The 26,694-nt window shown below is 34.4% G+C and overlaps 1 protein-coding gene across 1 annotated transcript; it reads left to right on the forward strand.

Moving 5' to 3' along the window:
* The first annotated feature begins 3,252 nt into the window (after nt 1-3,252).
* LOC142631003 (peroxisome biogenesis protein 3-1) lies at nt 3,253-25,332 on the forward strand. The gene is made up of 7 exons (XM_075805058.1): nt 3,253-3,656; nt 3,953-4,114; nt 4,234-4,433; nt 4,581-4,711; nt 22,633-22,760; nt 23,631-23,855; nt 24,539-25,332. The coding sequence occupies exons 1-7, from the start codon at nt 3,640-3,642 to the stop codon at nt 24,789-24,791; spliced, it is 1,116 nt and encodes a 371-aa protein (XP_075661173.1). The 5' UTR covers nt 3,253-3,639; the 3' UTR covers nt 24,792-25,332.
* Nucleotides 25,333-26,694: the final 1,362 nt, after the last annotated feature.

Here is a 26,694-nt window from a genome sequence, read left to right on the forward strand (position 1 = left end):
CTGCTCAAGAACCATTAATGATACCCCTTTTTCCAAAAAAAAAAAAAAAAAGCTATAGATTGCACTCCATGACCCGTCAGCTAAAAGCCGACAAAATCATGGAGTAGAGGGCAGCTGACAAGGGTGTTTTTTAGGAAGAAATAAACTCATTGCATACAAAGAAGTCGACGACTCCATTGAGCCCGTCAGCTTCATATACGTGTGAAGTAGTACGAAATTGACAACGCCATAGGCCGACGACATCACCTCAATACCCGACGACATCTATATGAGATGATGGGAATCCCTAGGCTAACGAGAAAAGAGAGGCCGGTGGGAGTAAGAAAGGCCGACGGGAGTAAAAGAAGCCAAGGGGAATAAAGAGCATGACAAGTCCAGCATGACCTTGCTTGACCTCCACGAATATCTATATAAGGAAATATCTTGTACCCCACGATTAACCCTAATCAAGGGAATCCCTATAAGGAAAGGATCTCGCAAGATACGTGTATTTATGAGGATCTTCCCTATAAGGAAAGTCCATCTCCGCTAAGAAACGAATGTTAGCTCTACATTATTATAAAAACCCCAAAACTCTTACAAACCAAGGTACGCATAATTTCCCCTCAGCTTTGGCACTCTAGAATTGTAAAAGTTCTCTAATTTAACATTCGAAGGATATTTGGCCAATAGTACACCGATACTCTCTGTGAGGTCTTCTTCTTCTTCTTTGTTGCACATGTTTTGTCTAAAGCATGTGAGGATTGCGCGAGTTACTGACAATTTTTGACATCATCATATATAAAGAAAGTTAAGAACACTTTTTAAAAAAAAAAATAAAATAAAAAACTCATTTTAAACGTTATATTTCTCGAGCATAACAAACTAAATCCAATAATTTCAAAACTAATGAACTAAATTCTATGATGACTTCTTTTTATATACATATATAGGTTTGAACCCTAAATCTCTTACTAACGACAATAGATTTTACCAGCTAAGCGAAATAAAACCCACAAATATTTTTTTTAAATAAATTTTTTTCTTTTGAGATTTAACTTATGATAAATTTGAGATTTTTTTTTTAGAATAATCTAGAACCTACAGTTAATTGAGATTCTAAAATTTAACAAATTAAATCTTATAAATTCAAAAGTATAAATGAAACCTTGATATTAAAAGAAAAAAACTAATTAAATATCAGCATATTTAAGTGGAACAACATTATATTTGAGATTTAATATCAATTGAATTATGAAATCAAGTTTTTGATTTATTAATTTTGAAACGATAATGTAATTATTACTTTTTTAAAATTTAAGGGTTTAAGTTATTACTTTTAAAATAATTTGTTTTAGTATGTTACAACTATAAATTATATAGGATTTAAAATGTAAATTTATTAATTTTTAGGAAAAATAAAGAGCTAGGATTTTTTTTTATGAGAAGAGCTAGGAATCTATATCTATATCTATGTTTATAATATATATATAAATCAAAGCCATTTGATTTTAGGTTGACCTTATAATATTATGCCATATAAGCTTTTGAGACCTCATAATTTTACATGCCATTTTTCTATCATATATACTTTCAAATCGAATTTAAATTTTAGTCTAAATTTAAACCCTCAATTAAAATCTTGATGTATCATATTTTCTTTAAATAGTCGATTGTATAAATTTATATAAAAAACACAATCATAATAAATGCATAATATTAGAAAGAATATATAGTTCTATTTCAAACACAGTCATAATAAATATCTATTTATAATTATCATAATCATTAACTTTCATTTAAAAATTAAAAATTAAAAAAATATAATATAGCATGAGCAGAAATATAAAATATGTTTTAGCTACCTATAGTTGAAATTTTATTCATTCGTTATTTTATTTTTTTGAGAAAAATATTCATTCATTATAATATGTTTGCACAATACACAAATTAATTAAAAATCATAGATAGAGTTAATATTCACAAAACTTAACATAAAATATTTTTTTTAATAATTTGATAGTTTAGATATGAGAGATTTGAATCCTAAACATAGTTGTTGTTATATGAAATTATATAATGATATTATATTGTCTAAGAACCAAAAAAAGAAAAAGATCTAAAAGAAGAATAATATTTTGTTGAACTTTCCCACGTATCGCAAGGTTTCTGGCTAGTTATATACAAAACCAAAGACAATTGGCATCTTTTAGATGAGATCAGCTAAATGTCAAATGTATTTTTATATATCAATTATTTTATGAAGAGATTTTATATTTGGTTGATCTTATAATATTTTGCCACAGAAGCTTATGAGATCTCACAATTTTATACGTTATTATTTTAATATAAATTTGTTATTTTGAATGAAATTCTAATATAAATTTTGTGATTGACTTAAAATCTATTTTATATTTAAACACTATATTAAAATCTTGGCTTAATATATATAGTGATAAATACTAGATTAAGTAGTTGATGGTGATTGAAATAAACTAATAAAATACATGTGAAAAATTGATTACATTTTGACATTTTGTAGATGAGATCAGCTAAATGTCAAATATATTTTTATATATCAAATTTCTTTTTATGAAGACAATCTTATAATATTTTGTTACTAAAGCTTATGAGATTTCACAATTTTATACATTATTATTCTAATATAAATTTGCTCGGAATGAAAATCTAATATAAATTTTGTGATTGACTTTAAATTTTGCGTGAATAAGTTTCAAATCAAAACACAATAATAATAAATCTCTATATATAACTATCATAATTATTAAATTTCCTATTTAGAAAAAAAAATTAAAAGAGAAAAAAACTATCATGGCAATTTTTTCAATGCATTGTATGAGTTATCGAATAACCACTAGTTAGTAATATACTAATATTAAATATTAAATAATATAATAGCCCACGGTGAATTTGGGTGATGAACCTATTAGTTAGGATGATGTAAACTCAAATGTCCTGGATTCAATCCACTTCAATCGGATTGCGAGGTTTTTGGGATGTTTTTGTAAATAGTCTTAACTAATAAAAGATAATGGGGTGTTTGGTTAATATTTTTAAATAATTATTTTTAATTTTTAAATAATATTTTATACATTTTTACCATACATATTTTTATAAATATTTTTTTACAACAATTTTTAGTTTTTAAAATAGGGACCAAACTGGCGTAACATACCAATTCCCTAAGTTTAAAAATAAAAATAAATCCTAAAAAAAAAAAATTATTAATAAAAAAAAAACAGCAACTTTGTCAGATTATCTTAAAGACAAGATTGATTCGGGTTCCAACAACTAAGTGCAGCGGTAGCCTCTGACCCACGCCTCTCTCCTAATTTTTGAGGTTGTATTCTCAGGAGTCTGTATTCTACACTCTACTTCAATCCTAAACCCTCGAGTCAAGATATATAAGGCTAACTCCTTGACCCTTGTAGACTTGTACTCTCTCTCGTATTGTTGCGGATTTTCCTAAGACTGCAACGAGAAACAGCTTTCTCCTTTCTCTATTATCTTTTCCTTGAAACAATTCTCTGTCTTATATATCTCTGTGTTCCATTGGTTTATTTTTGTTGTGCAAATATTTTAATGGCTTCCCCAGAAGCCAAGGCATAGCAATGGATATTTGGGTTCCATAGCTGCAAAATGCTTTCCACGTTAAGGTCAGTTTTCATTCCTATATTGGTTTTTCTCATCTGGGTATCTGTTAAATTGTTTGTTTATTGCTTTTTTTGCCCTTTTTCCTCTGCTGAGTTTTTTGAATTTGTCCGTTTAATAGTAGAACTAGGACAATTTCTTTGTTTATTTTTTTTAAGGGTTTGTAGGAAATGAGTGTTCCTGTGCATATATGCTTGTTCTTTTTACCTGTCTGTGTAATTATTATTGGGTTTTGTCAGAGATAAGCTTTTATGTGATCCAATTACTTGCCATTGATATGTGTATTTGATTGTGAAACTAGGGATTTTTGGAGAAGGCACAGGAGGAAGGCTTTTGTTACAGTTGGAGTTTTAGGAGGTGGGTATTTCTTGTATAAACTGTATGATGCTCACAGGCGCAAGCTCGTTGATCTGGAGAGAGAACTCGCAGATGAGCGGGAAGGCGAAAGACTCATTAAGGCCCAGTTAAGAGAATTGCAATCTCATCATGTTTTTGTTTCATTGGTATCATGAACATTGTATTTCCAGAAGTATGTGTATTTTTGGTTTCTAATATTGTTGATTTCTTTGTTGATATTGATAGAATGCAAGCCCATTTTGAGAATATTCAAAGAATAGCTGATACAACAACCTTGCCTCATGCAATGCATCATTTAAGTAGTCGGATAGCAGAAGAGTTGGACCTTTCTCAGCTTCTTGAGAGGCTCCAGAATGCAAAGAATCAACCAAACAGTTTGACGCATTCAGAGAAAATTGAACTGTGGGATAGACTCAAAATTATAAGTATGAATATATTATTTTTTATTTTTATTTTTATTTTTTTTTACATTATTGTGCTTGTAACATACTAGCTTCTAGGTTTTCTTTAATCTCACTGTCTCAAGGATATTATGATTAACCTAGCATGTATTGGACATGACACTTTCTTAGGTTTTACAAGGATGGCTTTGTCCCTTTGGGCAATGACAATGCTGAGCTTATACATTAGAGTTCAGGTCAACATATTAGGGAGACATTTATACATTGATACCGCACGTGGTTTTGAAAGCTCCTATTTCCTTGTAAGAGCCTGCTGCCTTTTCCCTTCTTATATTAAATTATTTATCCAAACACTTAACACTTTATTTTGTTCATCAGAGGTTCTGGTATCTATAATTATGTGTACATTTTTTTTCTAGCTGGACACATTTTGCAAATCCTTACAGAATTTTTCTCAACTTATGTAATCTAGCGCAACTGATTTCTTTGCTTATGGAGAAGTTTTCTTCCTATAATGAAACAATTATCCTTAATATTTTGTTATTAAGTAACATGAAATGTAGTGTTTAGATTATCAATTAATAGTTGGATTGTGGACTTCAACTTTCATGGCTAAACTACTCCCATTAGCACTGTCCATTGAGACTTCACCATATGCCTGAAATAGTTTCAGTCCTTTCACCTTTGTATGTAGTCATTTCTTGATACTCATCCATCATATGCATATAGTATAAACATTTAGAATAATTTAAATTAGTAACATTGCTATAAATGGTGGGTTAATTATGGATTTTGAACTTTCTAAAATGTAGTATTTTACTAATGGTAGAAATGTTACACGTAATTTACTTTCCGTAGAAAGGTTATGTAGGGTAGATTGGGGAAATTTGTTTATGTGTGCTTGTGAGCTTTAGAATAGTAGCAGTTATAATCTTGGGGTTTATCATGGTGAAAGCAAGGATTTAGGTTTTGCATGTCAAATCAGGGTTTAAAAAGTTTGAATTTTGGTGGTTGAAACAGAGGACCACATGGAAATCCCTTGATCACTTGCTGCTTCATTGAGCTCTGGCCAAGGACTTGTGGTCTTTTGCTTTTGTGATTTTTGGGATTAAATGGGTGATGCCTTAGAAGGTGTTTGATGTGATTTTCAGTTGTAAAGAAATGTATGGAAGGCAGAGAAATGGAGCAACTAGGATTTCTGTTTAGGTTAGCTTTATGTGAACGGTTTGGAAGGAGAGAAATAATCTTACCTTCAACAGCATTGACTCATCTACTCTTGATTTAAAATCCATATTTTTTTCCATAAGTTATATGAATAGTTTTGGCACCTCCACCTTTCTGAATGCTAAAAAAAACTTAGATTTTCTTGATGATACTTCATTGCAGTTCTGTTGGAGTATCCTTTGTATATTTTATACTTAGGTTTCTCCTCTTTGTAATAATCTTTTATATTTAAAAAGGTCGTACCTAGTGCCTAAAGCTCACACTTCTGTGGGGTTTTGGAGAGGTCATGGCAAGCAGCTTTACCCCTAATTTTTTTTTTTTGGAGAGGCTGATTCACGAAGTCAAACCTGCATACTGCTGTTTTTGGTGGATAAATGGTTATAGAAATTCTAAGTTGCAGCAAACATAGGTATTTTTTGGCTGGTTTGATATTATTTGTTTGTTAACAGGTAGAAAAATATATGGGGTGAAATCTTTCTATATGCTGATTAGTACTGGTGATGTGCAATACTTCCCAAGGAAAAGTACATGAAAGGTTAAAGTTCATCTTAAAGTAGTGCTCTTTACATGGGCTGCAACATTGGGGAAGATTCTTTCTCTTTCTCCCTATTGGTAAGTTACACAAGCACCTGGTGGGTCTTTAAACTACAACCTCACTCTCCATCCCATTGTTATGGGAGGAAAAGTGCTAGTTGAGCTATAGCTCAGGCTTGGGGAAGATTTTTACATTTGATAATCTAAGAAGAAGACGAGTGATGCAAGACAAAATAAAAGTAACAATAAAAGTAAATGATGAGGACAACACACCTTATTGGATTGGATTTCTTATGTAGTTGGATTAGTTTAGGATTCCTTTGTTAATTTTGAGATTAAATAGGTATTAGTATTTGAGTGCAAATATGATTAGTTTTGGCGTGCATTTGCCTGAGGATTATTGTGTGTTTTGTGTTTTTGGTTGGGTCCCACGACACTGTTCACGACCCAGCCAAACTTGTGAAAACGCAGATTTCGAGGTAAATCCTGGGTCCCATGGTACTATTTATAACTTAAAAATTATTTTGCTACGGTGTTTTCAGCAATAATTTTCAGTTTTTAGCAAAATAAGCGGTAGCTAAACAGACCCTTGATATGTTGTTATCCTTTTATCTCTTTATTTCCTGCCTTCCTGGAAGCTCTAGCTCTATATAAAGGCTTTAGGTGGTTTATGTTTGAATAGACGATTGATTGATTAATGATATTCAGATTGGAGATTTTCCAATAGTTGGGTGCTAATTCCTGATACCTTAGGTGTTGATGCCTAAGTTTTGCTTGGTGCTAAATCCAAGTGACCTCGAAGTGCAGATTCTTAGGGTTTGTTTTTACTTTTCTTGTTACTTTTATTTTGTCCTGCATCAATTTTGGTATCAGAGCCAAATTGATTCATTAAAAAAAAGAAAAAAAAATCCTTGCTATGTTCTCTCATCCCATCAAACCACAATACCAACACAGATGCCATCTGCCGTAAAGAAAACCCTTATCTGGAAAGCCCACAACCCACACAGGCAGATCAGGCCCATAAGAAGTCACTGCCATTGTTAGCCTCCATCACTAGCAGTGGACCCCATCGCACCAGCGACTTCAAGTTTCGCCATCCAATGCCACAGTGACGACAATCCAGCCTTTAAATCACCATCTGTTGACCTGTTCCAATCGTGACACCAAACCATCTCCATTGACCCTCGAGCCCAATCCTTGTCAATGCTGCACTGCTGGAAGCCTTCACCTCGTGCGCCACCATTGGACCAAGCTTCAGTGCAGATCCGACCACTCCATGCCACTCCTTTGACCAAGACACATTGTGAGGGACTATCGACTCGAGCAACCTTAGACCCATCTGATGCTTTGAAATTTCTGTTTGTGAGTACACACATAGAAAACAAAAAGATTTGCCTGCCTATAATTCATACATGGTAGCCTGCCCAGTGGACCCGCACAAGTTTAAATTTTCTGGTTCAAAATTTTTGTCAATATATTCTCTACGTGTTTGGTTAACATACCTTTCACAAACAATACTTGAACCTGACCTTTTTGTTTATCATATAGTTGAACCTCACCTTTCTGTTTGTCATTTTTGATTGCTAGTCCAAAAAAAAAAAGCACCCATATGGGCCATATCTTTGACCACATTTGTGCTCATTTATTAAAAAAAAAAAAAGTGTTTCAAAATCTTCGAAGTAGCTAAACCTTATTATTAATTGTGGAGTTAGTCTTAATCAGTAAAAAAAAATTCAAAACTTTGAGCAAAAGTACTACTTGATTTTAATTTTAGCCAATGACTAAATTTCCTACTCTATTTGGTTAGCTTTTGTTTTATATTGGACATCAAATTGCTAGGGATTTGTTTACTAGTCTGACTTGCATTCACATGTAGAATACCCTTTGCATGTATATATGTAGTGGTTGCATTGTGTCAAGTTTCAAGTCACAATCTACTTCCAAATCCCAATTTAGTTTTGAGTCTAGTTTCGAGTCCAAGCCCACCATGGAACCAACATTAGGGGATTTAATGAAAGTTCTCCAAGACCTACCCACTCAAGTAGAATCAGTAAAGGCTTTCCTCCAATGGAATGAGAATGAAATTGACCATGAGGGTACACCGCCCCATAGGCGAGGTTATCGTAATCATAATGACCATAGGGATGTTAGGGAAACTGAAGATAGGATACTAAAAGTGAAAATAGAAGCACCTACCTTTGATGGTCATCTTGATCCATGGGCTTTCATTGATTGGTTGTGCCAAATGGAGCAATTTTTTGATTGTTATAATTGAGCTGCAGATAAGAAGGTTAGGTATGCAAAAATGAAACTCTTAGAGCCAACCTTTTCTAGGAGGACCTCGAAGATACCTTTAGGCGAAGACATCAAACTCCCCTCACTAATTGGCCAGAAATGAAAGATACATTCTCTAGGAATCATCTTCCCCTAACTTATAAGAGTTCCCTCTTAGATGAATGGAATTGCGTAAGGCAAGGTACTAGTTATGTGATAGAGTGCATTGAGATGTTCAAAGAGTATAAGAGGTGATGTCAAATTGCTAAGGATGAGGTCGCAACATTCTGTAGGTTTTGGGATGGGTTAAATCCCAGAATTATGAAGGAATTGATCATCTGAGGAGTGACATCCTTAGATCATTACTATGAACTTGCTAGAAATTGTGAGTTAACTTCTAGATCCTTGTTTGCAAGGCATCTTGAAATCCATAGTGTCGCCACCAGCTCTACCTTCAAGTAGCAAGCCTCAACTCACCTTATCCCCTCCCAAGCCCAACATAATTAGTGCACCATTAGCTAAGGATGATAAAGGAAAAGGAGTAGTTGGTGAGCCATCAAAGCTAGGTTCCCACCTACAATGCTTTAAATGTCAAGGCCTTGGTCATATTGCTGCTAAATGCCCCATTAAGGCCTTTATTATTCATGAAGAGAATAAAGAGAATGATATAGAAGAAGTATATGAACCCAACATGGATGAAATCAATGTCATAGATGATGAATGTGAGGAAAATCTTAAACTTGGTTGCATTCAAATAATACCACCTAACGACAAGCCCCATGAGAGTAGTCTAGAAAAGGCAAAGAGCGAGGATTCCATTTCCCATGTCACCCAACTTGCATGTGAAAATTCCATTACTGAAAGCATGAGTCCATTTGAAGTCAAGCCTTGGAAGCCTTTAAGCACTCTCCCATTTTCACCCCATGATAGAGCACTTGAGTCAATAGGAACATATAAGCATCATGAGGTAAGTAAGCAATTTCCAGCAAATGATAATCCCTATAAATCCAAGCTAATTCAAATTACATGAAATTTCAAGCAGGGGGATTATGTCATGGTTCCAAGTAAGCAATTGCAAGCTTGTAGTACTGAATCACTCAAAATGTTGAAACATGTTGGACCAAATGCATGTCTTGTTGATTTTCAAACTGGTTACAAAAATGACTCCTTTAATAATGAGAATTTGGCTATTTAAGGTCCTGCAGTTTATTACCAACCACATGATTTTGCTCAAATCCCTATGATTCATCCAACACCAACAACCATTTTGCCAGCACGTAAAGAAAATATTGATGTTATTTTGTATGAGTGGGTTATTTTTACTAGGGATGGAGAAATTCAATGCTTCCTGGTTTGCTGGAAGGGATGACCAATATTGGACTACACTTGGATCACAAGGGAGGAACTGCAGCAACCTAATCCTGATTTCCTATAGTATTACTCAGAGTTATACTTGATGAGGTGATGCAGGACAAATTAGGGATTTGTCTACTTTTAGTTGTGGTGGGTTTAGGGTAGGAAAGAAGAAGAATTAGAGAGAAGTTAGGGCTGTTTAGGGGCTTTGTGAACAGTAACCCTAGAAAGAAAGAAGAGAAAATAAAGGAGAGAAAGAAAGAGAAAGAGAAAAAAACAACAAAGGCCAACGTGCCTATTGCCCAAAATACTCAATTTTATTAATCAACTCATTTTACTTCTTTGAATACATTGAGCACAATATATATATATATATATATATATATATATAGAAAGACTTTTACTTGTACTAGTAGTAATACGATTCCTACTAGTATTAGGACTACTAACAAAACCTAATAAATACTAACTTGGACCCAAAGTAAATAAACCTAAGATACTTAAAACTCTAGAAGATTCCAGACTCAACAAAATTACCAAAATACCCTTAATTTGCTGGAATTGCAGAAATTACAGATTTGCCCCTCAATATAAAACTGACCATAACTAATAAAATATAAACCCAAATTAAAAACTGTTTTAACCCTAAAATACTCATATGTAGACCATTAAAAGGGCACTAGTTTCACTTCAATAGGACTTCACATGAGAACCCAATAAAATAATTCTTGAATAGGCGAATATGCAAAGTAATAGCATATTAATCTTCCATGACCCTATCACGAGGTCAAGTCTTCCCCACCCCGAGAGAGTTGACGAGGACAACACAACTTATTAGATTGGATTTCTTATGTAGTTGGATTAGTTTAGGATTCTTTTGTTAATTTTGAGATTAGATAGTAGTATTTGAGTTCAGTTAGAAGTAGTTTTTGTATGTTGTTATCTTTTTTTTATAAATTTTTTTTATCTCTTTATTTATTTATTTATTTTGATAGGTAATCAAAGCTTTATTGAAAAAAAAAGTACAATGAGTTTATGATAGTAAACTCACTGCACAAAAATCTCTTTATTTCCTGGAAGCTCTAGCTCTATATAAAGGGTTTAGGCAGTTTATGTTTGAATAGACGATTGATTGATTAATGATATTCAGATTGGAGATTTTCCAATAGTTGGGTGTTGATTCTTGACATCATAGGTGCTGATGTCTAAGTTTTGCTTGATCCAAGCGACCCCTAAGTGCTAATTCTTAGGGTTCATCTTTACTTTTCTTGTTACTTTCATTTTGTCCTGCATTGGTAGAGATAAACCCTTAGAATCAACATTTAGGGGTCGCTTGGAATTAGCACCAAGCAAAACTTAGGCACCAGCACCTAAGATGTCAGGAATCAGCACCCAACTATTGGAAAATCTCCAATCTAAATTTCATTAATCAATCATCTATGTTTTAAAACTTATTACAATAAAACTTATTACTTATAAAAAAAAAAATTACAAATAAACCAGACTCTTATATAGAGCTAGAGCTTCTAGAAAATAAAGAGATAAAAGATAACGACAAATGAAAACTAATACTAACTAAACTCAAATACTAATCGCTATCTAATCTCAAATCTAATCCCTATCCAAATAAAAGTCTACTATTATCCAATTTCCTATAAGATAAATACAAAAATCTGAAAATATAAATTCTAAAATAATCTGGTTTTGCTATTGCCTCAAAAAGTAATTGTTGTAAAAAGGTGCTAATATGTCAAAGAGGCTGGCGAGAGCGTTGATCAATTATTGCTACACTATGATTGTGTTAGTGAGTTATGGTCTCCAGTGTTGTGTTTGTTTGAGGTGCAATAGCCTTGCAGGGTTCTTGATTTGTTGCCAAATTGGTTGGGGAGGTTTGCCAAACACAATAGTGGAGATATTTGGTATGCTTTGATTGGACATTGCATGTTGGTGCTACTTATGAAAAGTTCTAAGTTTTCATAATTTTTTTTTTGATAGGTAATTAGAGAAATAATATTAATGATAAAATAATATAAGAAAAGTACAAGATGTTCATGATGATGAACAACAAGTAAAAAAAAAACAAGAGAGCACATAGCACAACTCAAAGAGGGGAATCAGGAAACTAAGCTAAGGGAAGACATAAACTCAGAAAGAGAAGAACAATCAGTAAACCCCCAACAACGAGCCCACTCCAAAAGACTGTGATGACTTAGCACCTTTAACTCATCCAACGTCTTCTCATTGTCCTCAAAAGATCGACGATTTCGTTCCAACCACACAATCTGCATTAAGCTCCCTGGAACCAAATTCCAAATATCCAAATTATGCTTCCCAAGCCACTGATGCCAACAAGATAACAAACCTGCCACCGAACCTGGCATAACCTAATGAATACCAAAAGCCTGAAGCATACAAGACCATAGGGAATGAGTAACAGGGCAATGTAGAAGAAGGTGGTCTACCGACTCCCCATCATGGCAACACATACAACACCAATTAGCCAAGGGGCGACCCTTAAGCATTAGATTATCCAAAGTGAGGATCCGACCATGAGCAGTTGTCCACAGAAAGACCGCCACACGCTTAGGAATCTTTGGTTTCATAATTATTAAACAAGATGAAAACATGACTCTTATTTCCTTGGTGTATTATTATTCCTGGTTGGAGAAACTTTGCGTCAAATTTTGAAATGTTAAAGAATAAGACTTCTTGAACCTGGAACTTGCGATAACATTTATTTTGCTTTTGATATTGAATAGTCTTTCTTTGCCACCATCCATTGAATTTATATGGTATAGCAAGATCAATGATTTGGACCGGATTGGAAACAAACTCATCATTGGCCTTGATGTTATGGACATATGGCTTTATCTTAGCATTGGCATTTTCTTTCTTACTCTTGGCATCATTTAGTCCAATGTTGTCCTCTTGCTCTTGTGAAACTTTGTCAATATCATCTAACATTACTTCTTTTGTTTGAAGATGGAGCAAACTCTTGCTTTGTGATGTCTTGATTGAAAAATCACCAGTGTGAGCAGCTCCAATTGTGTGTATCATAGCTTTTACCTGCGTGGAACTAGTATTCACAGTTTGAATCCCATAATTGATATGTTGAGCTTCTTTTTGAATCCAAGAGACAAAATTCCTAATGACATTTGAATCTTTTGAGTAAATTGTGCAATCAATATTGGTGCCATTGTAATTAATGAACAAGTTGATGGTTTAGAAGAAGATAGGATCTTTCACTAATATAAAACTATAGTAGGATAGATTTGGGGAATCTATGTATGTGTGCTTGTGGTGGGATTTAGGGTAGGAAAAAGTTATAATCTTAGGGTTTGTAATGTTGAGGAAAAGGATTTGGGTTTGTAAATTGAATTAGTGTTTGAAAAGTTTGAAGTTTGGTGGATTAAATTCTGAAAAAGAGAATGAAAGGTTGTAGAAATTCTGGGCAGCAATGAAATTAGGTACTTAATGGCTGTTTGATGGGTTATTGGGGGCTAACAGGTATGCAAATTGTATGGGGTTCTATGTTTTTTATAGGTATGGAAAATGGCTTGGTCCAATACTTCCTCCGCTTCTAGAATAGACCGATTTCTTTTCTCTCCGCTTTTGGCAGATCACTTCACTTTGTTCTCCCAAAAAAGGCTTTCAAGAGTACTTTCAGATCATTTTCCAATTTTGTTGGAGGGGGGAAGTCATCGGAGAGGTAAAACCCCTTTTCGTTTTGAGAATATGTGGTTGAAGCTGGAGAATTTTGTTGACAAAGTGAAGGTTTGGTGGGCATCTTACTTGTTCCAAGGCAATCCAAGTTTTATTTTAGCTAAGGAGTTGGCAGCTTTGAAATTGGATCTAAAAAAGTGGAACGAAGAGGAGTTTGGTAATGTCACTATTAAGAAACAGCATCTATGGAACAAATTAAATGATCTGGATGTTAGAGAAGAGATTCAGCCTTTAACAGCTGAGGAAAAGTTAGAACAAAATAATCTCCGTACGGATATTGAAAAGCTCACTCTCTTAGAAGAGATTAGTTGGAGGCAGAAGTCTAGAATGTTGCAATTGAAGGAGGGGGATGCAAATACCAAATTTTTCCATAGAATGGCTAATTCACATAGAAGAAATAATGGCATTGAGAGCCTTATGGTAGATGGAAATTTGTCTTCCGATCAAGGCATGATTGCTAATTGTATTACTCAATTCTATAAGAATCTATACTCTGAGGAGCAAGTTGATAGACCATTTCCAGAAGTATTGATCTTTCCAAGGATATCCGGTGATAATGCAGATTGGTTAGATAGACCCTTTGATGAGGCAGAAATTTTTGAGGTCATAAAGAATTTTAATGGTGACAAATCGCCTGGTCCAGATGGGTTTCCTATGACTTTCTTCCAAGCTTGTTGGGGAATTCTCAAACCTGATCTTATGGCTGTTTTCAATCATTTTTATGTTAAAGGTCAGTTTGAGAAGAGTTTGAATGCAACATTCATCACTCTCATCCCTAAAAAAAATGCAGCAATTGAAGTTAAGGATTTTCGCCCCATTAGTCTTGTTGGGGGGGTTTATAAAATCATTGCTAAGGTCTTAGCTAATAGGCTCCGTACAGTCATGGAAGATATAATTTCAGCATCACAAAATGCTTTTGTGAGAAACAGGCAGATTCTTGACCCTGTACTTATTGCTAATGAGAGCCTTGATAGTAGATTGAAATCTGATTTGCCAGGACTACTTTGCAAATTAGACGTGGAGAAGGCCTTTGATCATGTAAACTGGAGGTTTCTTATGCAGCTGTTAGAAAAGGGTGGTTTCTCTGCTAAATGGCGTCAGTGGATTTTCTTTTGTATATCTACAGTTCGCTTCTCTATTCTGATAAATGGCTCTCCTTGTGGGTTTTTTGAGAGTTCCAGGGGGTTACGACAAGGAGACCCATTATCCCCTTTATTATTTGTATTGGTTATGGAAGCCCTTGGGAGGATGTTGGAAAAGGCTGCTCATGATGGTCACATGTCAGGCTTTAGTGTGGGTTGTGTAGAGGGAAGATCATTGGTGGTGTCTCACCTTCTCTTTGCGGATGATACTTTGATTTTTTGTGGTGCTGATTTGGACCAGATTCTGTTTCTCCGTATGATCCTTATTTGGTTTGAGGTGGTTTCTGGCCTAAAGATCAATTTGGGCAAGTCAGAATTGGTTCCTGTTGGTAGGGTGCATAATTTGGACTTATTGTTGACTATTCTTGGCTGTAAACAAGGTACTCTTCCAATGAAGTATTTGGGTCTTCCTTTAGGAGCTAAATGCAAGGATAAGGCAATCTGGAACCCAATTCTGGAAAAGATAGAACGGAGATTAGCAGGATGGAAACGTCTGTACTTATCAAAGGGAGGTAGAGTCACTTTAATTAAAAGCACTCTATCTAATTTACTTACTTATTTCCTATCTCTATTCCCTATTCCTGTTAATGTGGCTAACCGAATTGAGAAACTACAGAGAAATTTCTTATGGGGTGGCATTGGAGATGAGCCAAAATTCCATTTAGTTAAATGGGCTATGGATGCATTCCCCATTGCTTCAGGGGGCATTGGGATAAGGAAGATAAGACTTTTTAATGAAGCTTTGCTTGGAAAGTGGCTATGGAGATTCGGGATGGAGAGGACTGCCTTTTGGAGGCAAGTGATAGAGGTAAAATATGGCTGTGAAGGGGGTGGCTGGTGTACTAGGCCTGTTAATGGTCCATATGGTGTGGGTTTGTGGAAAAATATTCGTCAGGGATGGCCTTCTTTTTCTCGCCACATTCTATATGATGTTGGGGATGGGTCAAGAGTGAAATTCTGGCAAGACCATTGGTGTGGTGAGACTTCCCTTGTAGTCAGTTACCCGGAATTGTATAGATTTTGCAGAGACAAGGAGGCTAGTGTGGCTGAGCTTATGAAGTTTGATAATGGAGTTCTCTTTTGGGATGTAAGTTTCTTTAGGGGTGTGCATGCTCGGGAATTAGAGGCATTGGCTGGTTTTATGGATACCATTTATGGTGCTTCGGTGAAAGGATTTGGTGAGGATAAGATGTGCTGGAAACTTGATAGAAAGAAGGATTTTATGGTTAAGGATTATTACGGCTCTCTTAGTGGGCTCCAATGATTGCCGCTTTCCTTGGAAGAGTATTTGGAAAAAGAAAATTCCTTCTCGTGTTGCTTTATTTGTTTGGACTGCTGATTTGGGGAAGTGCTTTACTATTGACAATTTACGTAAAGGAAGATTTGGTTATTGGATTGGTGTTACATGTGCAAGTGCAATGGTGAATCGGTTGATCATCTTTTTCTCCATTGTCCGGTTGCAATGGATATGTGGGCAATGGTGTTTGGATTGTTTGGAGTTAGCTGGGTGATGCCGCAATCTGTAGTGGGGCTATTAGCATGTTGGCAAGGCAAATTTGGTTGCCATCGAAATGGGCATATATGGATGACTGTTCCACATTGCTTATTGTGGTGTCTTTGGAGAGAGAGAAATAGCAGGTGCTTTGAAGATAAGGAGAGATCAATTTCAGACTTGAAGCTATTTTTCTTTAGAACCCTTAGAGATTGGTTGACTGCTCTGCAGAACCAATCATCTGTATCTTTTCTTGATTTCTTAGATTCTTGTAATTTGTGCTCTTGACTGTTTAACCCTTGTACACTCTCTGTGTACTAGGGTGTTTCATTTTTGATATCAATAAACATCTTACTTATCAAAAAAAAAAAAGAAGGAAGAAAATAAAATATTGATATAGTGTGTGGAGGCCCCTTATTGGAAATTCACTGCTATCAAACCTTCTATTGATTGGGAATGGAGTGACCTTGGGAGTTTTTGGAGAAGTTGTATTTGGTGGGATATGACTGATTTGGCTGGAATTTGTAAAATGATAATTAGAAGTCTGGGGACCTACATTTTCCGGTGAAGGATGGGGTGGCTTCATGATAAGGGCAGCCATGTCAATCAATGTGTCTTAATATGTGTACTCCCTGGGTACATGGGTTGAGCCTCTATTTGATACATTCTAATATTATTTTTATTACTTACAGGAAAAAGGTAGAATCATGACAATGGAGACTTGGAGTTTGTTGTATCCCAAAGCCAAATGGCAAATAAGAAGTTTGAATTTGAATAATCTGCAGTAGATTAGGATGAGGATTAGGATTTAATTTCAATTTGTATTTAAAAATTTAAATAGGAGTTGTATCCTATATTTTAGGACTTGGTTGTAATGAGTTTTATCTCCTCACTAGTATATATGTATGTAGGAATCATGAATGAAGCAAGTAGAGAATTACCCAAAAAGTCTATTCTACGTCTCAAGTTTAGGAGGCTAGTCACCTCAAATCGACTAAGTTATCTTTTATTTTTCTAGTTCACAATATTTGGTATCAGAGTGTTATGATTTGTCTCACCGCCAATCATCCCAAGCCAGAATTTAAAAAATAAAAAAAAATCCTTTGGCATCCATCATGCGTAGCTCAAATTAGAGCCTTGATCCGGGGACTTTGGGAATTTTGTCAGAGAATGTCAACCAAATGTTAGAGATTCTCAAGAGCATGTCCCAAAGATTAGCAAAGATGCACTATTTGTGTGATCAATTTTTAGAGGTCTTCGAGAAACACCCAACGAATCAAGAATCCAATGAAATTTCAGAGAATCATAACGATGTACTCTAAGAATCACCAACGGTTCAAGAAAGTAATATGTTGGAGGATGCACTTGCTACAAAAATTGAGTTTGAAGATCAAAGGTTCAATGAAGTGGCAAAGATTGATCAAAGGGATCTTTTCATGATTTCAAATAAGCCAATCTCAATTGAACACATTGAATTTGACATTCTCTGTGTACTTGGGTGTCTTTTTTTTCTTTTTATTTATTTTTATATATCAATAAATCTTTATTACTTATAAAAAAAAAAAGTCATTCCCGATGAGTTCATAGGTATGGGAAATGAGATATTTTTCTTTGTAGTGCCCCACATAAATGGTTAAATAATTGGTGTAGGTCTCCATGGTCATAATGCTTTTCCTTCAACACTTGAAAATTCGAGGGTGAGTATTCTCCAATCAATGTGAGCCAGCATTAATTTCTATGTCGCAAAATCTTGAGGACAAGATTCATATGTAGGGGAAGGGAATATGAGGATTAGGATTCTATTTCAATTTGTATTTAAATTTAAATAGGAGTTGTATACTATGTTTCAGGACTTGGTTGTGATGAGGTTTATCTCGTCACTAGTATTGATGTACTAGTATTGATGTACGTAAGAATTATGAATGAAGCAAGCAGAAAATTAACCCAAAAGTCTATTCTTTCTCTCAAGTTCAGGAGGCTAGTCACCTCGAATTGACTAACTATCTTTTTGTTTGTTTGTTTGTTTGTTTTGTTTTGTTTTGGTTTTTTTTTTGTTTTTTTTTTTTGTTCTTTTTTTTTCCGGTTCACAACAGAGTTTATTGTAACAAGAAGTGTGTCATAATCAGTCTGGCCTTGACTGAGATTGGACTTTAAAAAACAGGAAAGAGGAAATACATAAATAAAGGGACTGGGGTGGACTGTGACGGAGTGGGGCAGAGATAATTTCCCTTTGATTGGGGTCTGGTTTAAATAATTAGTGTCATTGGCAAAGCTAGGATTTTAGTTTGGAAGGAATCATTGAAATAGTGAATTAAAAAAATTAATTCTAAAATCAACTTGTATAAGTTTTTTGTTTTTGATAGATAATTTACACACACCTATTTGGAACCCACGACCTCACCCCCCAATTAGGACTTACAAGGGGAGGAGGTGCCCGTTGAGATAGAGCTCATTGGCACAAAAAAAAAAGGCTTAGCTTTCATTTTTTAATTCAACCCAAAATGAGTTCACATTGAATTTGATTTGGATTACACTGTCTTTTAGCCAAAAATAGGACTAAATGTACAATGCTTGTTGATTTTATGTTTTATAAGTAGCACCCTAATAATAAAAAGTTTATAGTAGTTCGTGATTATAAATTTCTAATTTGATAATAATAATAATAACAATAAGTTCAATCATTGGGCATAAAATACAGTCAATAACAATAACTAAACTTTAATCCCAAAATTTTGGGATAAATAAGTTCAATATTGGTATACGGTCAACTAAATATACCAAATCTTAAATGAGTAGTTTAATTGCAAGCATTAGTAAAAAAAAAAAAGTCCAATATCCTTTTTGGTATTTTTTGATTTATTTGATGATGCAAGTGCAACGTAATGCTTTACTACTCTTTTGCTCTTTATCAAACCTTTAGATGTTTCCATTTTTTCCTTGCTCACATTATTACAAGTAGAATTACTAACAAAATAAAAAGAAGATGCAAGTGCCAAACTGGTGGAAAATGATTTTAGTTAAATAAGAAAGGAAAGTCATGGCATTTGGTATTGTAATGTGATGAGAGAATAATACAATTAATAATTAATACTAAGTTATACTCAGATTTTAGAATTACTGAATTATGTTTTTATTCTTGGAAGGCAGTCTATTTATCAAAAAAATTCTTGGAAGGCAGTCTATTTTCTTCTTTAAAATCTTGATAAACTGACAGTTCGTACATATTTCCAGCTTATGGCCAGAGAGAAAAAGAGGGGAAGAGAGGAAGGAGATGGGGGGGGGGGGGGTGGCCGAAGTCCCCAAAATAGTTTCTACTTTTCCCAGCTTTCCAGGGGGCAATTGCCCCCTCTTAATCCACCCTCTGCCATTGCCCAATTTTCCTTTTTTCTTATTGGTTATCGGATAGTGTTGGCAACTCCCGGTTACTGGATGGTGTGGACAACTTCCTTCACCTCTTTGTTGTGTTTGGCCTACTTTTGTCATGTCATTTTTTTGGGTGCCTTGTATTAAATAAATAAAACCTTCACCAAGGTGAGTGGTGCAGAAATTTTCTTATCTAGGAGAAAGCTTCTGTGTTTTCTGATGTTTAGAAAGAAATAGGGGGATTTTTAGGTGGCTGAATTGGAATCGTTATATAGAGCAGCCCCAAACTAGAAATTAGGGCTGCATACATTAACCTCAAGCACCACTAGGCGAGGATTTTTTAATTTCAAGAATTTATGGGTGGAAGGTGGAATCAGTATATGCCTGGATCATGTTGGCTATGGGTTTGGGTTACAACTATGGGCTGAACTTAAAGATGTGCACAGCAGTTTGAAAAAATAACAGGAGAGGAAAGCTAATATACAGAGAAAAGTGTTAAAGGTTTAGTTTAATGAGTTTACCATGGTGATCTAGCTATTTCATGGAGCATAACTCTGTTATCATGGCCTATATGTACATCTCAGTCCAACTAATTTTGAGATCACTGTAGTATTCACAGAAAGTGAACTACAGGAATTTTTAGAGATAGAAATTAGAGTAGAAGATTAAAGGTAGCGAGGATGAGAGAAGATGACAACCCAACATTTAGGGCTAAGGGAAGAGAAAGAGGAAAAAGAAAGTGGGGGGAAGGGGAGGCTGGAAAATAAAGCAAATTGGCTCAATATTTCTTAACATTTGTGGAATTTTTTACACAAAATTTCATGAAAAGAATAGAAAAAAAAATCTAATTCAAATGAAACCCTGAAAGATGTCCTGAATCACATCTTAATCTAAAAATTTGTTGGACTGAGATGTACATATATGCCATGATAACAAAGTTATGCTCCATGAAATAGCTATATCAGCATGGTAAACTCATTAAGCTAAACCTTTAACATTCTTCTCTATATATTAGCTTTCCTCTCCTGTTATTTTTTCAAACTGCTTTGCACATCTTTAAGTTCAGCCCATAGTTGTAACCCAAAACCATAGCATGATCCAGGCATATACTGATTCCACCTTCAAGATGATTCCATCTTAATCTAAAATGTCTCCTAAAGTTGCTAAATATAATTTTGACAGAAATATCTGGGTTTCACATTATATAACCTGCTGCTTTTTCATATTTGCAGCCTGGAGGGAGGGTGGGGGTCATCTTGAATTATTTGGGATGGACCCCATGTCTTCCACAGCTCAGTCTTTTTTTTTTAATAGGTAATAAGACTTTTATTGAAAAAAAATTGAAACATAACTCTGAACAAGAAACAAATACAACAAGTTCAAGAACTAAAGCTAATATATTGTAAGAATTCAAAAATTGAAACATAATGCGTAAGACCCCAAATACGAGCCCACTAAACAAACTACCGAAGAGGAGATTCTTAGAGGTCTAAGGGTTTCTTATTGTCTTCAAAGGTGCGAATATTACGTTCCTGCCAAACTAACCACATTAAACATGCCTGGACCATATTTCATATCGTTGACAGGTGCTCTTCTTATCCAAGCAAAAAGAAGAGAGCTACCCACTAAATCCCAAACACCTTAAAAACTGCACTCCATAAAGCATGAGAAAACTTACAGTGGAGTAGAAGATGATCGACAAATTCCTCATCACAACAACATAAGCAAAACCTGTTAACCAGGGACTGACCTCTCTTGACTAGATTATCAATGGCGAGTATCTTACCCCTAGCTGCTGTCTGTAAAAAGAAAGACACCCGTTTAGGCACCTTTGCCCACCAATGCACTCCTGAGGAAACACATCAGTGAGAAGACCAGGCAACAGCTTATAGTAAGAGCGCACATCAAACACACCAGTCTTAGTCAACTTTCAAGTCAGATTATCATCCCCCTCACCCCTCAGCATAGAGGAATAAGGAAGCTCAAAAAAAGAACAAACATAAGCTGCCACCTTTTTTGGTTCTGATTAAGCTGCTTTATCTTTGTGGCCATACATTTATCTGTGGGCCTTCAGTGGCATGTTGTTATTGGTTGCTGCCAATTGTCACTTGGTTCCCTTGTTGATACTGCTCATGACTGGCATGTTTACATTTGCCTTAATAGGCCTATTAGCCAGCAGTTGCAGAATCAGTAAATATTTGTTTGGGTTCTTGTTTAGTGTAACTGAGTTTACAATGGACATCAGCAAATCTCGCCTGAATGCCATCATACAAACATGGTACTGCTTTTTTGAAGCTTGGAATCTGCTCTGCTGTAGACAGAATCCATACATTACCCAGATTTATAGTTGTTATCTGCCATCTAAGGGCATTTAAACCTGAGAACTAACATACCAAAGACGTATAAAATTATACAGCTATGAAATATCAAAGAAAAGAGTGATTGATTAAGCAAAGGGATTGGATAAAATTTCATTAGGAATTTATCTTTTTGAAGATTTGAAGTAATTATATGCTTATTGATAGCTTTGGAGGCACCTAATTAGGTATACACTCAGCTACTAATGTCATCAACCCCATGCACAAAACCTTGGACCTGACAAACTGAATGAGTTAAGTAGTTGGGTGAATGAGGTATTATGGCAGAGGGGCCTTTTACATTAATGATTTTGGATGTAGTTGATGGCTGATTTGACTACCTAATTTGCTAAGTAACAATTTACTTATGTTGAAGATATGCAGTATTAGATATATGAAGATATGGAGTATTAGATATATGGTGGAAACGAAGATAGCAGCTCATTTCTATGTACAGGCATACAAATATGTATTTTTAAATCTTTGCATCTGGTGTTCAACTTTGTGATTCTCAATTAAACATTTATTTCTTTGAAATGCATGATTTATAAGATTTTGTATATCCCCATTACCATTCTTTCTTATTATCATCCAATGCAAATATATAATGGGTATTATGGCTAATTATTTAATTAGTAATATGTTAGCATTATAGACTAATCATGTTGGATCTGTTACATGCTAATTCTTGTAGATCTTTCTGTGACCTGAAGTGGGGTTTCCTCTTCTCTAAAATAGGTCCTTTTTGTTCTTTTATACAGGAGAACGCTGATATGATTGACCGAGATGATGAGCAAAAGTTTCTGGCTAGTGCTGATTTTCTCTCAAACTATGGTCTGCCTGCCTTGATGTCGGATATGCAAACAGCAGCAACAGAAATTCTTAAGGGGTAAGGTACCATTTACCATCTTAAGAGTCCACAAGTTATTGTATGGCAATCTGACAATCGGCTGAGATTTTATTTGTTTATTCAATCATTTGGTTGATGGAAAATCTCCGGACGTACTTCTTTCCTCCTTTAATCAAGAAAAGGAAGAAAAAGGCTGGAAAAAAAAAAAAAGATGAACCCAATTAGGCAGTCGTTCTAGGTAAAAGAACAAAAAAATTGAGATGAAAATAATTGGCACGTCTGTTCTTTGTATTGGTCAATATTTAAGCATAATGTTGAGACATAGTTTATTTGTAGACATGTAATCTTGTCAATTGCTTTTCTGAATTGGGAACCGTATATGGGAATCAGCCTCTCCAATAAGTTGGGGGCAAGGATGCTTACCATGACCTCTCCCAAACCCCTCATAAGTGGGAGCTTTGTGCATTGGATATGACCTTTTTTATATGGTTATCACTTATCAATATGCCAACATCAGACAATCTAGGCTAATTCTGGCCTCCTTTAACATTTCATCTATCATGTGGTGACCCTTGGGCCCCCACTATTGCTGAAGCACGTTGGACTGGCCTCCAAGTAACTTACCCTGAAAATCTATGATATTCCTGCTGACTGCAAAAGTTACTGAAAATCAAGTTTCATAAACTATTGGCAATAATTGGATATCAGTGATATCATGTAAGACGCTATGTGTCAAAGAAATCTTATAAAACTAACTGTCAGAAATACCAATGAGTTCCAGCTAAAATGACACATCCTTCTCCTTTTAGAATTGAGGGAAGGTGAGGTTGTGGGTTCAAAATCCACCGCATGAAAGTGTAACTTACTAGTAAAATTATAATTAATAATTTGGAAACGTTTTATGTGCAGAAAGCAGTTGAAGGATTTCTTCAACTCTACAGTACTTCATGAAACTATCAGGCAGATACTTGACAGGTTCATGAGCATTGGAAGCCCCCATCACTGGGTAAGCTATATCATGCCTGATGCTAGATTCGACAGACTAGCCACAGCCTCCAGCAGTGACAGCAAAATTCTTTCTGATGTTACTAAATTTGACCAACTTATGGTGGAGACGGGGGAAGTATTGACAAGGTATCTTTATTATTTATAACAATTTATGCATATGGTTATAGAACTTAATAAAAAAAGGTGGCAATGATTTGCATGATCCCCTAGCATAAAGGTGTCAATCAATATGGTTTAAATGCACTAGTTAACAGTAGGAAAAAAACATAGGAAGAAGATCCCTCTCCCTCGTCAAAAGTAAAGATACGAAGTCTTTTCAATTCAATACTTTCCCCTTCCAAAATTCCCTCTTTGGCTTTTATAAATTCAGGATCTGCTTGGAAATAAGCATAGTAGAAGAGAAGAAATTGTCAAAACCTATAAATGGCTCCTCTTTTCTTTTTTTCTTTTTTTTTTCTTTTTTTTGTTGTTGTTGTTGTTGTTGTTGAAACAACAAAGATCTGAGTGAACTTTGTGCACATTTTCTTCCATCCTTCCCCACCCCCAAGAATTAAAGTGATAGCGCACTAGTAATGGCATCATTTATAGTATCTCATGTCCATGGTTCGAACCTCATCTCTCTCCACTACTATCTAATCTGTAATAAAAAAAGGTTTTATTTTGATGTTTTCAGTCCTTGAAGAATCTTCCAAATATTCAGTAAAAATTATTGTTTTGGTTTTTCTTTCAGCAGTTGGGGACTGAAATATGAAGGATGTCTAAACAGAATTTAGGCTTCAAATTAATCTTTGCTATGATTTTTCTTGCAGTGCGGAATTTGGGACTGTAGTTAATATATCATTAAAGGCAGTGCTGGATGCTCTAGTAGAGGATATGGGGGCTCGGTCTGGAGGCAGTCTAACATCAGGGATGCCACTGGCCAAGCTTCTGTCACTAGTTACACAAATGGGTCCCTTGCTTGTCTACGGGCCTAGTAAAAACCGGTTCATCCAAATTATTCAAAGTGATCCGGAAGTTGAAATCTTTTTCACTCTTCTTTATGCAAACATGCCTCCCTCATAGACTAGTGAATAGTTAGTGAGCATAAATTATTAACTACGTTTTGAGAATGTTACGAGGAAATCATCATCACATGAGGTTGTATTTTGGTTTGCCAAACCTTGGCTATGTTTGATGATGTTTATGCTCCATTCCACAGTTCATGTTAATTCATGAAAATGGCATTTGACGAATAGGAGAGATGGGGAATTCAGATAAGACGGACTATAAGTTGAGTTACACAGATCATTAGACATGTTCAAATTTTTCATGTCCTATATTGTCTTGAATGATATGCATATGAAGCCGTTTGGTTGTGGTATTTCTGTCTATTTAAAACTGGTGGAATTGAACTGGCTCTATTGATAAGTCAGAGATTTCAAGAAAGCTGTGAAGAACCCCCAGAAACAGGAACCCTTATGTGTAGTCCTTTGGGGGAATAGTTTTCAAGATATTCTTTGTTGTGTAAACCCAATCGCAAATAAATTGTACTAGAATTTATGCTCTTTGTAAAAGAAAAAACCTGGAGTAAATTCAATAGACTGTTTAAGAAAATTATTACTAACTGGTGGACAATAAACACGCATATGTGTGTTCCAACTGATAAAGTCTCTTATTGTTTAATATCAAACCTAAGATTGAATTTCATCTATATAAAGATTGAAACATAATAACATATTACAATCTTGACTTTATTATTAAGAAGCGGTTGTCATAGGATTAACATTATCATATCTTTAAAAAAAAATTGATTTTTTTTAATGAATATTTTAATAATTTATTCTACTTGAAATAGTCATTATAAATTAATGTTTTATAAATTAAAAAGTGATTAAATTAAAAGTAAACTAAAGTTTAATAGATTTTCATAAATTTATAAATTTTAAGTTCAATCTACCACAACATTAATTCACTAGTCGCTAACTCGTGCTATGTATGAGAATTTACCTGTTTGTGAGGTAGACCAAAATAATTTTATAAACTTTTAAATTGATTAAGAAACTAGAACATTGCATAATTTGCTCTTAGATGACTTCAATTTGTGTTACAATTTGATGAAAAAGCAATTACTTGAACTTGCAATGATTTACAAACAATTTGTTAGGCAATTTTAGATACTGCAAAAAAATAACTCCAAAATTCAGATATTAAAATTTTTGAAAGACTAAAAAATATTAAAGAACCATGATTCACTGCTTATAAATTATTGAAACTAAACAAAATATATATGATTAAACAATAGAGAAATATAAAAGAAAGACGAATTACATTTAAAAGAATAATTTCAATTATTGCAAACTTTTTTATCTTGTAAAAAACGGTTAAAGAGAGTTTAGTTGTTCATGTACGAAAATTATTTTTTAAAAAATACATGAAAATCCGTAAAATAAATTATTTTTTTAACAAAGTAGAGAAGAAGGAAATAATATAAAAATAGCTCATACCTCTACTCGGCTTTTAAAAAATATATATTGGGGTTTGCATTGCTTTTATAGTGCTCATGAGTTTGAGTTTAAGTTGGACTTGTTAGAGAGATAAAGTTTCACTTTTTGTGAAGTTTGGATTAAACAAAAATAATTTCGTTTAAAAAAAATTACGAGTTTGAGTTTAAGTTGGATTCGTTAGAAAGATAGAGTTTCACTCATTGTTAAGTTTGGACTAAACAAAAATAATTTTATTTAAATATTGCTCTGACGTGAAAAATTATAAGAATTTCAGAGGTTTCGGTTTTATATATATGGATAAAGATTTTGGGGGTGTCTCGTAAATGGAGAGGAGAATAGTTTAGCAAAAAATTGGAACACCATTTTCCTATAATAAAAAAATTGACATATTTTGGGTAAGGATGATTCTTTTCTATTAGTAGACAGTGAGTGAAGAATGAATTGAGCCCAAAGTTATTTAAAAAGACAAAATATAACTCTAA

The sequence above is a fragment of the Castanea sativa genome, chromosome 4 (assembly GCF_040712315.1).
Source record: "Castanea sativa cultivar Marrone di Chiusa Pesio chromosome 4, ASM4071231v1".
Taxonomy (NCBI): Eukaryota; Viridiplantae; Streptophyta; class Magnoliopsida; order Fagales; family Fagaceae; genus Castanea; species Castanea sativa.